Raw genomic sequence first — 16,660 nt, forward strand, 5'->3', positions numbered from 1 at the left:
GGTTTAGAAATTAGGGTTTAGATATTAGGGTTTAGAAATTTAGGGTTTATGGTTTAGATTTAGGATTTAGATTGAGTTTTTAACACGAACGGTTTAGGGTTTAGGGTTTAAGGTTTAGGGTTTTGGGTTTTGGGACTAAACCCAAAACACTAAACCCCAAACCCTAAACCCTAAACTCTAAATCGGACTAAATTTTGACAAAAAGTACTTCACAAAACATGAAAAAAAAAGTTCGAAGATTAATATTCTTCACGATCAATATTATCTTGAATGTTATTTTTGTCGATCGTTTTCTCGCCTAAATAATAACATTCATCACAAAGTATCCTTTTTAAGTGTTCATATTTTCGTGTGATCTTAATGCGTGATAAAAAATTCGAAATTTTTATTTTCTTCCCCCGCTTCCCCCAATTATATTTGATCCTAATATATATATATATATATATATATATATATATATATATATATATATATATATATATATATATATATATATATATATATAATATTTTCATATTTAATCCTACCCCTATATGGCTATATTAATATTTTTAAATGTTCATATTTGATCATACCTTTATATATATATATATATATATATATATATATATATATATATATATATATATATATATATATTAATATTAATATTTTCGTAAAAAAAAAACTAATGATTTATAAATCAAACGCAATTTGAGATTTCATTACTACACATTTATCATTGTTGCGTTTTTTTTTTTCAATTGAAAAGTCTAACTAATAACAATAATACATAATCATTTAACTTATACTAGTATATGATAACGGCCGTGCATCGCACGGGATAAAAATTTAGTATAATATACATAAATATAAATATTTATTTATATATTTATACGGGTAGATTTCATTTTGGAAATGTGTGTTTAAATTTTAAAATGTTAAATACAACTAGTAGAGTGAACACAAAAAGTTTAATTTGTATTGGAAGACCAAAAGACAACCGGGACTATTTTTGCAATTTACACTTTGAAAAAACAAAATTAAAGGAAAAAAAAAAAATTGACCCAAAAACCTTGTTCTTCCTCAAATTTCAAACGCAAACATTTCCCGGTTAAGTATATACATCGCCAGCATCACTCACAAATCAGAAGCAAATTCAAAACCCTAAAGTAAAAGAAAATGGAAGCCAATAGTCCACCACCATCGTGCCCTAACACCGTCACTATCCGTCGTAACCCTCCCCGGCGAGCCAGACCAACACCGTACTCCGCCGCCCCTCTCTCACGCCATCCATCAGCTTCCAAAACTGCATCCATCCGTTCATTCCCTATTGACGACATTTTATCAATAAACGTCCCCGATCAACCAATTATTTTAGTACCTTCTTCTTCCGAACCCTTACCGTCGGAAAAACTTAAAGTGTTCCTCCGAATTCGACCAATCGTTATAATACAGCAACAGAAAGTGAGAGGATCACCGGGGAAGCCTACAGTAATCCAAAAAAATGTCTGGCCTAGGAAAAAAGAAGTTTCTAGAAAAACTACGAAGAAGAAGACTGACACGAAAGATGATGTGTGTCTCAAGGTCATTGATTCGCATTCTGTTACTCTACATCCTCCACAGAGCTTGGCGGATGCTCGGCGGATCAAATCTGAAGTTTATGAAGGTTTTTCTCACGTATTTTGTCCTGAATCTACTCAGGTTACACTCTTTCATTGTTTGATTTATGTTTTTGATTAGTTAATTTTTTTTTTTTGAAAAGCAAGATGATATATTACCAACCACAAACCAAACACGAATACAACAAACGTCCGTTGCTAAGATCGCAACATGAGATCTAACAAGAAACTAAAAGTCCTACCACAATTAATCAACCCAATAATAGCATTATATTTATAATCTAAACGTAATTGATGACAGATTTAGGTTAAATTTTGGATATAACATGAAATGGTTATAGGTCTCATCAAATGAGGTATACATATGCATATATTTCATTGTTTTATTTGTGAGAAATTTGAACTAATAAACAAGTATTTGGCTATTAGCATAGCATTTGAAATGTAAATTACATGTTTACGTTTTTACTGTAAGTTGATAGTAGTTAGTGATGAAATGATTACATTATGGAAATGAAACGTAATTGGTTAATTATGGAAATGAAGTCTGGTAAGGATAAAATGTGTGTGTTTGTGATATTGTGTTTGATGTTTTGATGGTGAATCATAAATCATAATTGACAGAGTGAAGTATATGAGGAAATGGTGAAACCACTAGTAATCGAGTTTTTGAAAGGTAAGAGTGGAATGCTGGCAGCGTTGGGCCCCAGTGGATCAGGTAAAACTCATACCGTATTTGGACGTAAAAAGGATCCCGGTATGGTTGCTCTTGCTCTTCGCCATATCTTTACCGAAAAAGAGAATAACGGGTCTAAACATTCAAGGTTAGTGGTTAATTGTTGATTGTATTTGAATTGCAGTTTGAACCTTTTTTTGTTGTGTATAGTTACTTCATTTAGGCAACCATGAGCAACACAATCATATGTTGTTATATATTGTTTCAGGACATTCTATTTGTCGATGTTTGAAATATATTCTGAGCGAGGAAAAGGAGAAAAAATAATGGATTTATCACACGATGGAGGTGATTTAGTTATGCAACAGTCAAATATTAAAGGCCTTCAAGAGGTTACGTTACTCTTTATACTTATATTATCATTCCTATTATTCAACTTATTAACGCTTTGGCATCTTTCTTGAGCTGCTATAGATCGATATTGAGTGTTTTGTTTTGTTTCATATACGCAGGTAGTCATCCATGATGTTCAAGAGGCTGAATCTTTGATTGCATATGGAATGTTAAAGCGCTCCACGGCTATGACAAATTCGAATATTCAGTCGAGGTATGTGGCACTGTTAACATGAGTTGGTGTGTTACAATATTGATTTAGTTTTACTGCTGTGATAAAGTAATATTCATTCATTTTTTATTTTCTTTCAGTCGTTCACAGTGCATCATAAACATTCGTTGTGATTTTAATAACCCTGATGAAGATGATGCTGCTCAGTCCTGCACTGCTGTGTTGACCATAGTTGATCTTGCTGGTGCTGAAAGAGAAAAGAAGACTGGAAATCAGGTGCATATTATTATTGTTTTTAGCCTATTTATAGCACATATGAGTTGAAATATTCTTGATTTCTGAAGGTATATCATTGAACTTATGTATATCTCTTGTTGATAACAGACCCTTTTTCTCAAAATCAGTAATTGTTTTTTTTGTAATGATTGTTTTACTTGTAGTGGTCTTAATGTGATAAAGTTGGATTTGCCTGCTTACTCTGATTTTGATTACTTGCTACCTTTGAAAATTTCATTCCTGTGACAGGGATCGAGATTACAAGAGAGCAATTTCATCAACAACACATCTATGGTTTTTAAATCATGTTTAAGGGTATGTATCAGACTTAAGCTTTTAAATGAAATATGTTTCGTTTGATTAGTACATTCTCTTTTTTCTATCTCCCTTTTGATATATGTCTCTCTTTATATATTTGTATATACACATAAGACATCTTTTTGTGCTTATATACACATGCACTGATGCACACTGCACAAATCATAACAGATCATTTTCATTCTTGATATGCAATATTATACTTTTACATGTTTTTATGATTTGTTTGATCCTTTTTAGTCTTTATTGGAGCACCAGAAGCATCCCAAGAAAACTTTCCACAATCATACAAATGAATCTTTGGTAATGCCTCATCAAATCTTTTTAGCGTTTGCTGTCTTGTTTGGTATTGGTACCCTTGTTCTTTGTATTGATTTCTGACACAACAATACTTTTTCTATATTGTTATCAGTTAACTAGATACTTGCGTGATTTTTTGGAGGGAAAGAAGAGGATGTCATTGGTATGCTGCTTTACTCACACCATCATTTTAGCTGGATACTTTAAATCTATTTTTGACAGTAATTATATATGACTGTGGGCTAATCAACACTTTCATGTAGCTGTTAACTGCAAAAGCCGGGGAAGAAGATTATCAAGATACATCCTATTTGTTGAGACAGGCTTCACCGTATATGAATATCAAGTAGAAGATGTTTATTTGAATTTGTATTACATTTTAATATTTGAGATCGAAGTTTAAAGATCTAAAATTCAAATTCTGGTTTTAGGTTTGAGAATGTTGAACAGCCTACTAACACATTGGGCATTAAGAGACGTACCCAAGTATTGCCAAAAACAGAACAAGCTAAAAGAATGAAGATTAATAGTAAAGAAGGTTGTGTGGTAATTTTTCTTTCTTTCACATCATAATATATACTAACAACTCAATGTTTGCACTTAGGCTGTTAGGCATGCTTGTAAAAGTCCCCGACTAAGCCGACTAGTCTCTGACTAGTAGGGATTTTGAAGTAGTCTTGACTAGCCTATGACTTGGCCTATTTATTATGTAAAAGCTGTCAAAAGCTCAATGTAGTCGGATTTGTTAGTTCAAATTCAGATTTACTCGTTCAAAGCTGGTCAAATACAGTCAAAAGTCAAAGTTTGTCAACTTCCAACTAGTCCTCAACTAGTCTCCGACTTGGCCTAGTCCCAACTAGCGAATTTAACAACCTTACACTTACGGCCCGTTGGAACTTATTGAGCCATCTCCATGTTTCTTTAATGAGCATCATTAAATATTTAACTATTTGAGTTGCATTTTTGCATCTTTCAGGATGATGCAGTGAAGGGTGTTATTCTTCATCAGCCTCATAAAGAAGGTTACACAAATAAAAGTAAATATCGGCTATGCATTTTTTTACATGTTTTGATCAGCACTTTTAAAGTTTTTCTCTTTGTCTGAACAGACCCGATTCTCGAAAAAGATATAGACCATGAAAATAATGTGTCGTCGAGTGAGTGTCCTGCTGTTATCAATGTTGAAGCAAAAGATAAAAGTTTTATGAACAAAGACTTCACTGCTTTAGCAGAGATAACTAGAGAGAATCAGATTCTATCAAAGTTTTCTAGAGCCTTGTGGAATGTGTTAAAAGAATATAAGACCAAGTTAGAGGTAAAATTGAACCAAGATTGTCCTTTTTGCACCTATCTTTTTTATTTGATTTGTTATATAGTTTATTACTAATTGCTAGTAATATTTAAAATCACTTATAACCACTTTATTTACCGTTATGACAGACAAGTGAAAAGGCAGTTGAATCTTTACAGAATAGTCTCAATGCTGAACAAGAACGGTGTTCTGCACTTGAAACTGAACTGGACCTCATGAAAGCTTTATGTTCAAACACTGAAGAAAATGGATCTAATGCTAAATCAACAAATTGCTCATTCCAATCGGTTGATGTTCATCAGGTCTGTACTTTGCAATTTGCATCTTCTCGATTGACTAAAACTGACTTTTATGTTATGTTTATATCTTCATCATAATGGTTGATTTTAAGTCGAGTATGTCAAGTTATCAATACTTTCCACTAGCCAGTTGACAAACTAATATGGTTTCTGTTTAATGTTAAACCGAGTTATCCGGTTCTAAGTATTTGTGAGACATCTTCCTTGTAGGCTTGTACCCCTAATCAATATAGCTATGTAATAAAAAAATCATGCAGTTTTAATGATACATTTATTTATCATACTCCCTTGCGTACTTGGTTTTTTGTTTTTTTATCAAGATGTGTTCAGTGATATTATTACCTTTTGTAATTGTGACTGAACCATTGCCCAATTTTAAGTTTATCTATTTATATATATTGCTATGGTTGTTGAAGTTAATCATGAATTAATGAGGGTTATTCTTATTTTGTTTAGAAAGAAAGTGTCCCCTGTGAATATGTGCTGTTTGATAAAGAAGATTTGACGGAACTGGGAGACTTGGAACTTGGCACTGAAGTATCAGGTTGGTTTTATATTTGAGCTCATATTTAAATTCTTTCCAAGTGATGGATGTTTTTTTAAAGGCAAGGCCCAAAGTGTAGCTAGTGGGGTTTGAACTCGAGTCTCTTTTGGAGATTCCCAAGTACTCAACCAGTAGGCCACCCTTGGGGCCGAATGATAGATGTTACTTGGATTTATACCAGTGAAGTGTCACACAGATTGTGTGAGAATACAACTTGTCGTTTTTTTTTTCTGTGGAAACCAGGAAAGGTCATTAGTTGTCATCATTCATGTCTACTTCGGTTACCTTTTGTACAGCGTTGTTGGACATTGTTTGTACTTCTCTTAGTATGTTTTTTTTTTTTTTTTTTCCTTTTTTTGTTATTGTTATATTGCAGGGTGTGATACAGTAGAGTCAACGGTTAAAGATTCAATTAGTGGTGCAAAGTTACTTGTACATGAAGTTGAAGGCACTCCCTCTGTGAAGGAAGACCAAGTGCAACAAGAGGAAGAAGAGGTTAGTCTGATATATCTGACTGTTTTATGTCATTTCGTTTTAATCTTTACTCTTACCTGTTGAATAATACGTTGGTACATTTGTGATCGATTTTGATTTCAGTTAAAATCACAAGTTACATCCTTGGATCCCAATGAATTAGAGTGCCTTCAGAAGCAAGATATACTGGATGACATAAAACAGTCTGGTATATTCCAAACCAACACTCACCATTTTTGCAAGTATACCAATAAATTAATAAGTTTGGTGATAGGCTGATAGCTGCTGATTTTACTTGTTCATCTACTGTCAATATATTCTGTCTTTATGCTTGCTATATTCTTATAATCAAGGACTTTTTTACTCCTCTTTAAATTGCAGATTGTGATACTTTTGAGTCAGCTGTTATTAACTCAGAGGTGATCGTACATGGAGATGAAACCTCTTCTCTTGTGAAGGGAGACCTATGTCAACACAAAGAGGAAGAGGTCAGTTTTAGTAGAACGGGTCAAGTTGCAAGTGTTGGATAGATATAGTAACAAGTCAAATTGGGTCCAGTTGTGCTGGACCAAGGAAACCCACACACGGTTGTAAAAGTCGCTAGTCGAAGACTAGTCGGTTGAGACCTTCTAGGGATTATTTCTTGATGCTGACCCACTTTGACTGTTTTGACTGATTTTTTAACTATGACCGATGTTAACCTAACTATTTCTTGACTAGTCCGTTGACTTTGACAACCTTGCACCTAAATCACTTTTTTGATCATCTATGTTCTATATATTTAATAATTTACATATAGACCAATACGCCATGGAAAGGGTCTGAAACGGTCACGAAATTACTCTGGTTAGGTCGCGTACATCCGAGTAAGAATACCCGCCTTCCTTGAGTAGCCTGCACATGGAAAACCTTCTCCGATCACCTCTTTACTTTTGTGTTGCAGAATATTACTGTTTATCATTTAAATGCATTTTTTTCTTCCATTTATTCCTTGATTTCAGTCAAGTGCCCAACGGTTAGTCTCAGACCTTTGTGAATCTGACTTGGTAAAGGACGTATTGGAAGACAAGGTAACCATGCACTTTCTAATTGAATATTTTTTGTACTCTCTCTCTCTCTCTCTCTCTCTCTCTCTCTCTCTCTCTCTCTTATTGTTGTTATATATATATTGGCTCACTTCTTATTGTTGTTACGCTTTCCTGGAAGTTATACCTTAATGGACACTATATATTTTACTATTGTTCAGGAAGTAAGCTTGGACGGAGTCATATCAATATCGTCTGATGATGAAAAGTGTGAAGAGCTATTCAACGAGGTATATATATTGAGGCCACGTCAACACATTATAAATTATAGCTTAAGTCTAAGTTGACAGTAACGTTTTATTTTAACCATTAGAATGTTGATGTTTTTTTTGCAAATGCTGTTCTTGATCAGCAAGGATTCAAGGAAGTTGTAGGAAAGGAAGCTGATGAAGAATTTGCAGGTTAGAATTCCAACCAGACTTTATATGTTTTGCGCATTTAATTTGTATTAATTGTCTGCCTCTTTATCCAAATGCCGAATTGAAATATCTCTGTTTTTTGTTCTTTTTTTTTTGTCACTTAAAATATACCTGTAGATGATATATCTTAACTATCACTTTGCAAGATTGGTGGGGTCCCATGTGCATTTATTATTGTGTTATATGGGTCAACATAGCACAGTTATGTTGTATTCTTAAAACATAGTTTGAATAGAAGGTAACCATCAAGATTGTGACTTTGTACTCCTTTCTTAAGTCGCAGATAGTTCAAAGTTGCTTTCTGTAGCTGAAGATGAAAACTCTTCCACTTCGGAAGAAAAACAGGTTAGTTTAACCGTTTCTTATTCTTAAGATTTTGTGTTCTTTGTTTTCGGTTTCATTGTATTCATGTTTGTAATGTGTTTTCTAACGCAAATCTAAACTTAATAACTCGATTGTCTGATTTACACACGATTTTGAATTAAATCTGTACTTGCTTAATTTTCATGACTATAATCATATTATTGCTTCTGCTTACTGATATTTGATTGGAAAACATATTCAAGATTTTCTTGTGAAAATTTCACATTTTCTTCAGAGATCTTAATGAAGTCAAGGAACAAAACTGATATACATAGGTTATTAATTACTTAATGGAGTCCTTTCTTTTAGTGATATAGTCAACTACACATAAGTGATCTGTATGCTACAAAAAACTATAACGTAACTCTTAAACTACAATTCATAATGTTAATCTTTTTGCCGGGCCCTGCTGATCAGCTTAATATACTATCTGAGAGTTATATACACTTTATAACAGTGAAAGAGAACATACTTGTAAACAAACTCACTGTGAGTTACCTGTTATTAAGTCAAGTTTGGTTGAATCGAACATAATTTGATTGTTACCCAACCCACTTGACTCACAAATTTGCCACTTCTAGAAGTACACAAGAGTTTACAGCAGTATAGTATCTATGTCAACACAAAGAGGAATGGGTTAGTTTTTTGGTTAGTAGAACGGGTCAAATTGCATGCGTTGGGTGGATTTAGTAACAAGTCAGTATGGGTCCAGTTGGGTTTGCTTAAGGCCCCTACACCACCTTTTGATCCATGTTCTATATATACAGTAGCCTAAAAACCTTCTTTTGATATATTTTACTGCTGATCAGGAAGAAAGCTCTGTTGAAGTCATAGCAGTATCTAGTGATAGTGATCGTGTTACGTCTGAAGAGCAGATAAATGAGGTATATATAGTGATTACGGTGTCATCAATGCATTTTAACATTATAGATAGAATCTAAGTTGGGTATTGTTCAATTTTATATATCAGAAAGTTGATGTCTCGTGCTCAAATGCCGTTCTCAATGAACAAGACTTTAAGGAAGTTGTAAAAAAGGAGGCTGATGAAAATATAGCAGGTTAGAATTCCAACCACACTTTAAATGTTTCAAGCAATTAAATGTATCAGTTGCTTACTCATTGATACTCGAGTAATTAGTTGTACTTGCTATGTATATTGATAAAACTGATACGATACCCATGTTTAAAGAATTACAAATAGCAAAGTTATGTTGTAATTTGAAAACATAGGTTGAATTTAAGGTAACCTTCAAGATTGTAACTTTGTAAGCCTTTCTTAAGTCGCAGATAGTTCAAAGTTGCCTCCCGTTGCTGAAGATGAAAAACTGTCTACTTCGGAAGAAATAGAGGTTAGTTTATCACCTTCTTTTTCTAATTTTTATGCTTTATGGTTTCATTGCTTTCTTGTTTGTAATGTGTTCGCCAGCACAAATCTATACTTAATAACTAGGTTATCTAATGTACAAATGATCTTAAATCTTAAGCGTACTTGTTGAATGTTTATGACTGTGTAACAGCCCTTTTATAGCTTCTGCTTACCAACTTGTGCATGAAAAACATATTCAAGATTTTTTTGATACCTCAAATGTGAATGAAGGAACAAGGAGCAATACTTTAGTATAGTAATCTTTATGCTACAAATACCATAACAAAACTCTTAAACTACAAGTCATAATGTAAATCTTTTTGCTGGGCCCCGCTGATCAGCTTAATATAATATCTGAGAGTTGTATACACTTTATAACAGTGACAGACAACATACATGTAAACAAACTCACCGTGAGTTACCTGTTAGAAATATGAAGGTGTTTGTTTTTGGTTGAATCAAACGTAATTTGATTGTTAACCAACCTACATGACCCTCCAATTTGCCACTTCTAGAAGTACACAAGCGTTTGTCAGCAGTATAGTACTCGTATCTATAATGTTTTGTTACTGGTTGTAGGTCGTCTCAGATAAAACATTTGTCCTTAAAGATGATGTCACTACTCGGGGGTGCAAAGCCAGTAAGTTGTCGGAGGCCACAAATGCTCAACTTTGCCAACCTGTCACTTCAATGAAACCAAAAAGGTATAAATTTTTTTTTTAATCCTTTTTAGCAAAAAGGTTTTTCTTATTTTTTTATGTTGTTGCATGCCTCATGTTTGCCTCGAAGCCAATAAATTAGTGACTTGCTTTTTACGCTTTATTAGGAGACTTCGACCTGCTTCATCTGTGATGCTTAGGAATATTAATGTAGCAGACTTTGATGATGCAACCGAACTGCCAAAGGTACTTTATATTACAATGTTCTGTTCAACTTCTCAATTACAGTAACAAGTATGTTTATTAATGTTTACGTGTTGCTTGCTTGCAGCAGCATCAAGGAAAAAGAGGTGAGAAGCAAGATGCTGCTAAAAAATTAACTCAGGGTAGCATCTCGCTTCTACGTCTTCTCAAACCAAATCTCCATCGCTAGAATATGATAACATAGTTCGCATTATGCTATATATAGTAATTTTCGTCTGTGGATATTAATTCCGAGTTCAAATTTGTGTATCTTTACATATTATGTTTTCAGTGTTGCAAACTTTAAGTTGCAGAACGCTTGTTTATTGCGTGTAGGAGTATGATATAATATACTAATTTACGTAAATTTTCCTGCAATATTATTGGCTACAACTTCTACTTTTACTATTATACTGTTTCAACCGCCTCATTCTCTATCGTTTATTAAACATCATATATGCAGGGAACCTTCCAGACCTTTATCTTCCATTAACACAAAATATGAGCCATGAACATATACAGAGAATTGGGCTCCATGGATGGACACTTCGTCATTCTGAGCTGGACATGTTAGAATAAGTATGTGAAACATGACATGAAAATGCAAATAACTACACTTAAAATATAAAACAATTATGTTCTAAAAACAGCATAACCTGCATCTATAAACTAAGAGGTACCAGTCTAAGTGAGTGGCTCACTGGCTCCCTAAAGTCTTTCTTTCTTTTATTTTTTGCGAAAAGGAATTTATTTTAAAAAAAAGACCTTCATCAAACAAGTGAAAGAAATTACAAGAAACAAGCTGTGGATAGTTGCAGAGTTACACAAAAAACATAAAGCCAAACATGTGCAATACTAATCCTTACAAAGAACTTGTAACTTAAACCAACATCTCTTGTTTTTAAACTGACCAAACGAGCAGCTTCTTGTTTTGAAATATCTCTCGAATCGTGGAATCACTTTCCGAAAGTAATTATTCGATCTTTATTGCCTGGGTTACACAAATATCACTTTGAGATCAAAGTGATACTAGGTTTGAGATATGCCAGGTGTTACCTTTTGCAGTTGGGACTCTTCCTATGAAGTATCTTGGGGTGCCTCTTGTTACTAAAAGATTAGGAGTCAAAGATTGTAAAAGTTTGGTGGATAAGGTCAAAGCTAAAGTGCTGAGCTGGAGAAATCATTCCCTTTCATATGCAGGGAGGCTGCAGTTAATTTCTTCAGTGCTTAGCTCTATGCAAATCTACTGGGCATCGGTTTATTTGCTCCCCAAAGAAGTGATTAATGATATTGAAAAGGTTACGAAAGGTTTCTTATGGGGTAACAGTGATAATGCTAGGGGTAAAGCTAAAATTTCTTGGAAAATGGTTTGTATGCCCAAGGTTCAAGGTGGTTTAGGCATAAGACCTTTGGAGAAATGGAATGAAGTTCTTCTGGTAAAACATGTCTGGAAAATTATTGCTAAGAAAAATTCTTTATGGGTTGACTGGGTGAATAAGGTCAAGCTTAAAGGATTAAGTTTTTGGGAAATTAAACCATCTAGTATTGATAGTTGGGGATGGAAGCAATTTCTGAAAATAATTAGAGACAAAATTAAAAATAATGTGTTTTGGATGGTGGGTAATGGTCAAACTGCTTCTTTGTGGTTTGATAAATGGCATGAGGAGGGCTCTTTAGCTGATTTTGTGAGTAGAAGGGAGATTTTTGAAGCTAGGCTTACTAGTGATATGAAAGTTGCTGATTTGACTAGTAATGGTCAGTGGTTATGGCCAAGTGACTGGATAATTAAGTTTCCTTTGTTGTGTAATTTGGTGACCCCTAGAATCAATTCTTTTGAGAATGATAAAGCTGTTTGGATTACTAGAAATGGGAGTAAGGTTGAATTCTCTACTAAACAAGCTTGGCAAGATTTAAGGGTTGATAATCCTATTGTTAGTTGGCACAAAGTTGTTTGGTTCCAAAATTTGAACCAAAGCATGCTTTTATCCTTTGGCTTGCAGTTCATGGGAGATTAAGTACTCAAGACAGATTACAGAAATGATTTACCAATAAGAGATATGAATGTGTATTTTGCAGGCAGTGTGTGGATTCTCATAGCCATTTGTTTTTTAAGTGTGACTTTCCTGCTAGGGTATTGGGTCATGTTAAGAAGAAATTGCTGTTTAAGGGGCTGCAGAATGATCTGTTATCCCGTGTGCATGGAATTGCTAGGTATCCTGCTTTGAATAATATATGGAATGTGATTAATAGAATTGCTCTAGCTGCTACTGTATACTCTGTGTGGACTGAAAGAAACAGAAGATTATTCAAGCAGGAGGTTAAGAATGTGGATCAGATTATTATGGTATTGATGTGCAGATAAAGCTCAAGATTATTAGTCTCAAAGTGAACAAGACTAGAAATGTTGATAGAGTTGCTGGAATTTGGGGGTTAAAATGGGTTGGGCATAATTTGCATTTTGTCTAGCTTGTTTGTTGTTTTTGGGTTGGTTGCCTTCTTGTAGGGCTGTTTTGTATTTCTGGTAAGGGTATGCCCTGCCGTTGTATTGTTTTTGTTGTTTAATAAAATATCCTTTTTTGCCCAAAAAAAAAAAAAAAAAAATATCACTTTGAGATAAGACAGATTAAGTTCTTATTTTAGACAGAGAACAAGAACCCTTTCGAAGGGGAGTATTTAGGTTTCGAATTGTGTATATCTCATGAATAATTCGTTTATATATTTATAGGCACCCGTAATTATGGAAGAAGATATATTCGAATCAATTGGCCGATTAACAATCCATAAATATCTTCCATAATATTCAAAGTGGTTAAGATAATAATATTTTCTATAAACAATAATTATCCTTTCTACAAATATAGCATAAGTGGTTACAAGAATAATCTTTATGTATTTTACTAAAACTTGAACACCACGAAAAATCTTACAATTTGACTAATTGTTTTCCTTGCTGCCCCTTAAGAGGAAGCGTGGAATCCTTGCCGCCTCTTATGCTCCCTTTTTAGATGGAGCACTAAAGAGCTAAAATACTTAGTAAATTTTAACTCTTTTTGCTGCTGCCTGCCTCTTCAGAGGGAGCACCAAACTTGTGCTACTTTTTCAGCATTTTCTTGTGCTGCCTCTTCATAGGGAGCACCAAACACTTAACCAAATTTCATAAGTGTTTTCCTTGCTGCCTCTCGTGCTATCCAAATTTCAGCCGACTAAGAAGACATAGACAAATTACACTTAGTCAAATTTTAGCTGACTAAAAAAACATATCACGAAAATACTTGGTCAAATTTCAAATAGACAGAGTCATGATAGTAAATAATGAAAAACCACTTTTAGGTCCGCTAATCTATCATTTAATGAGTGTACACTGTGTATCATAATCTAATTACTAAATCCCTTAATTAAATTAAATTTCCAACAAAAACTTGTTAAAAAAAACTTGGATATATTATGAACAGTAATTCTAAAGCTGGTGAACAAAGAAGGAGAATTTTCTCTACTTCACTCAGGGTGTGATTTCTCTTTATTCTGGGATAGAGGAAAGTTTGTCCTCCTCATATCCCGCTCGTGCGGAATTGGGTTTGCTGTTGTTGTAGTAATTCTGAGGCTGGATTCACCAATCCAAGCTTTGCATTGAATCACGTACCATTTTTTCATATTATCCGAGTAAAATATCATGCTCATGTGATAACTTTATTTATTTATTCTTTTATCATTTTATTTATTTATTTATTTGTTATACAAAACCACGTGCAGTGTATTGCTAGAAGAATTTTTTCTTTCCCGAAAGAATAGTTGTATTTTTGTAAAGATCCCATAGTTCATCCCTATTTGTAATTTAACCCCTCATGCAACTAGAATTCCGGGTTTTCAATTGCCTTTTCGAAGTGCGAAACTTTTGACTATATCAGCACTAAAAGTCAAGTATATGCTAGTAAAAGTTCGACGAGTCTAGACATTCAAACATATTCTACCAATTAATTACGCTTTGTTAGTATATATATGCAATTTGGCTTTAAAAAAAGAGAGTATATATTGCAATATTTATATTAAGATTAATAAGATAAGGTATCATGGTAACTATGAAGTGTTATCTTTATAACCAATAAAAATATGAAATTTTATGACTATTTATTGTCATGGTCCAATAAGTGAATGTATAGTGTTTTGAGAAGGTTTAATCATTGGATATGATCAACATCAAAATGTGTTTAGAAATATGTGTAAAATCAAATGTTATTGATCGAGTTGATTCAAGTAATAGTTATCAAATATGTGAAATTTAAAGACTTGTGTTAAAAATAAGCAATGATAATATGTAATAGACGTGTCTAATTTTAGATCAATGATGTGGCTACTCTAAAATGAGAACGAATATATTAAATTTAGTTTTTAATCTGTGATAGTAAAGTAATACTAGTAATGACAATGATAAGGCGGTCAAACTAATGTTACTAACTACACTTCAATAATTTCACAGAGTCTTAATAGTTTCATATGAAAGCTAATTACATGTTAACCTGTGTAACTCATGTGTTAGTAGTCTACCTATCTTAGCGAGAGGTCAGAAGTTTGACTCCCGTGGAGTGCACCATTGCACACAAGGTTGTCCCTTTACCCTTTAATTTCACCCAAAGATGCTTTCCGCACATCGCGTTGCGGGGTAGTGGAGATGGGGGTTTTACCGCCATGCTCTCGGATTGGGCCGACTTTCCTTCTAGGCAGCAGTTGGGTGCGGGTTATGCAACTGCGGAAGATGAACGCGTGGATGATTAAGTCTCCTGAGTGATCCCGTACTGCTGTTTAAAAAAAATTACATGTTGTCATTGATTTAAAACTATAGTTTTTAAAAAATTAAAATTTATCTTCTCATCTAATATTTAAGAGTTTATTTTCTAAATAAATCTTAACTTTTTTATTTTTTTTTATTTTTTTTTATTTTATGCCTTTCTTTTGCCTTTTCAAATCTCCAAAATATAGATATAATTGTTATAATTTTGTAGGCTTATAACTACCTTTAGTGGCCTAGTTCTTGACTGTAGACTACTAATAAGTATATAGAGAGAATATGATAGAATATGAGAGAATATGAGAGAATATATTTAGTGTGTGTTTTATAAACTCATAACACACATATTTATACTCAAAAAATCTACTATACAATATCTATAATAATAATAAAAATAACATCCAATTTAACTTTTATAACACTCCCCCTTGGATGACAATTTTATTAGAGAATAACTAGTACTGCCTCGTTAAAAACCTTGCTAAAGAAAACCCATTGGGATAAAACTTTAGCTAAGGGAAAAAGAGTGCAGCATAGAGTTGACTCCCCCTAAGTAGGCAACGCCTGAATTGTTACATCTTCTGAACATGCCCCATGCCAATATTATGAATGTGTGTTCTGAAAATAGCAGTTGGAAGTGCTTTGGTGAAAAGGTCAGCGGAGTTTTTGCTGGACTGAATATATCTCATTTCAATCTGGTTGTCCTTAATGAGATTTTGAGTGTATGAGAAGAATCTAGGAGGTATGTGTTTTGTTCGGTCACTTTTGATATACCCTTCTTTCATCTGTGTTATGCAAGCTACATTATCTTCATAGATAGTTGTTGGACTTTTATCGCGTTCTAGTCCACAAGAATCAGTAATGAGTTGTGTCATTGATCTCAATCAAAAACATTCCCGAGTAGCTTCATGTAATGCAATCACTTCGGCATGATTTGATGATGTTGCAACAAGTGTTTGTTTTTGAGAACGCCATGATATTGCGGTACCTCCATTTAGGAATACATATCCATTTTGATATTTAGTTTTATGTGGATCAGATAAATAACCTGCATCTGCATAACCAACCAAATCTTGTTTCGATTCGTTAGAATAAAATAATCCTAAATCAGTAGTTCCTCGAAGGTATCGAAATACGTGTTTGATCCCATTCCAGTGTCTTTTGGTAGGAGCTGAGCTGAACCTTGCCAACAAATTAACTGCAAAAGAAATGTCAGGTCTTGTACAATTTGTAAGATACATAAGAGCTCCAATTGCACTAAGATATGGTACTTCTGGTCCTAGGATATCTTCATGATCTTCACAGGGACGAAATGGATCAGTGTCAACATTAAGTGATCTAACAACCATAGGAGTACTTAATGGTTTTGCCTTGTCC

The 16,660-nt window shown here is 33.7% G+C and overlaps 1 protein-coding gene across 1 annotated transcript; it reads left to right on the top strand.

Annotated features, from left to right (window-relative positions):
- Positions 1-1,161: 1,161 nt before the first annotated feature.
- Positions 1,162-10,750, top strand: LOC139849492 (kinesin-like protein KIN-6). The gene is made up of 27 exons (XM_071839164.1): positions 1,162-1,683; positions 2,226-2,425; positions 2,546-2,669; positions 2,790-2,884; positions 2,983-3,118; positions 3,368-3,433; positions 3,677-3,739; positions 3,849-3,899; positions 4,000-4,082; positions 4,168-4,282; positions 4,713-4,758; positions 4,846-5,051; positions 5,177-5,350; positions 5,804-5,891; positions 6,268-6,386; positions 6,489-6,573; positions 6,747-6,853; positions 7,367-7,435; positions 7,612-7,680; positions 7,803-7,851; positions 8,147-8,214; positions 9,042-9,116; positions 9,203-9,290; positions 9,520-9,581; positions 10,178-10,302; positions 10,425-10,503; positions 10,592-10,750. Exons 1-27 carry the CDS (start codon positions 1,162-1,164, stop codon positions 10,688-10,690), a joined length of 3,063 nt encoding a protein of 1,020 aa, XP_071695265.1. The 3' UTR covers positions 10,691-10,750.
- Positions 10,751-16,660: the final 5,910 nt, after the last annotated feature.

This window comes from Rutidosis leptorrhynchoides, chromosome 1, assembly GCF_046630445.1.
Source record: "Rutidosis leptorrhynchoides isolate AG116_Rl617_1_P2 chromosome 1, CSIRO_AGI_Rlap_v1, whole genome shotgun sequence".
Lineage (NCBI taxonomy): Eukaryota > Viridiplantae > Streptophyta > Magnoliopsida > Asterales > Asteraceae > Rutidosis > Rutidosis leptorrhynchoides.

Bases quoted from the DNA above. Each gene is read 5' to 3' on its own strand.
- LOC139849492 (XM_071839164.1), top strand. From the start codon at position 1,162: ATGGAAGCCAATAGTCCACCACCATCGTGCCCTAACACCGTCACTATC. The intron at 2,670-2,789 runs GTTACGTTACTC...TCATATACGCAG, and splicing joins ATATTAAAGGCCTTCAAGAG to GTAGTCATCCATGATGTTCA. The intron at 6,854-7,366 runs GTCAGTTTTAGT...CCTTGATTTCAG, and splicing joins GTCAACACAAAGAGGAAGAG to TCAAGTGCCCAACGGTTAGT.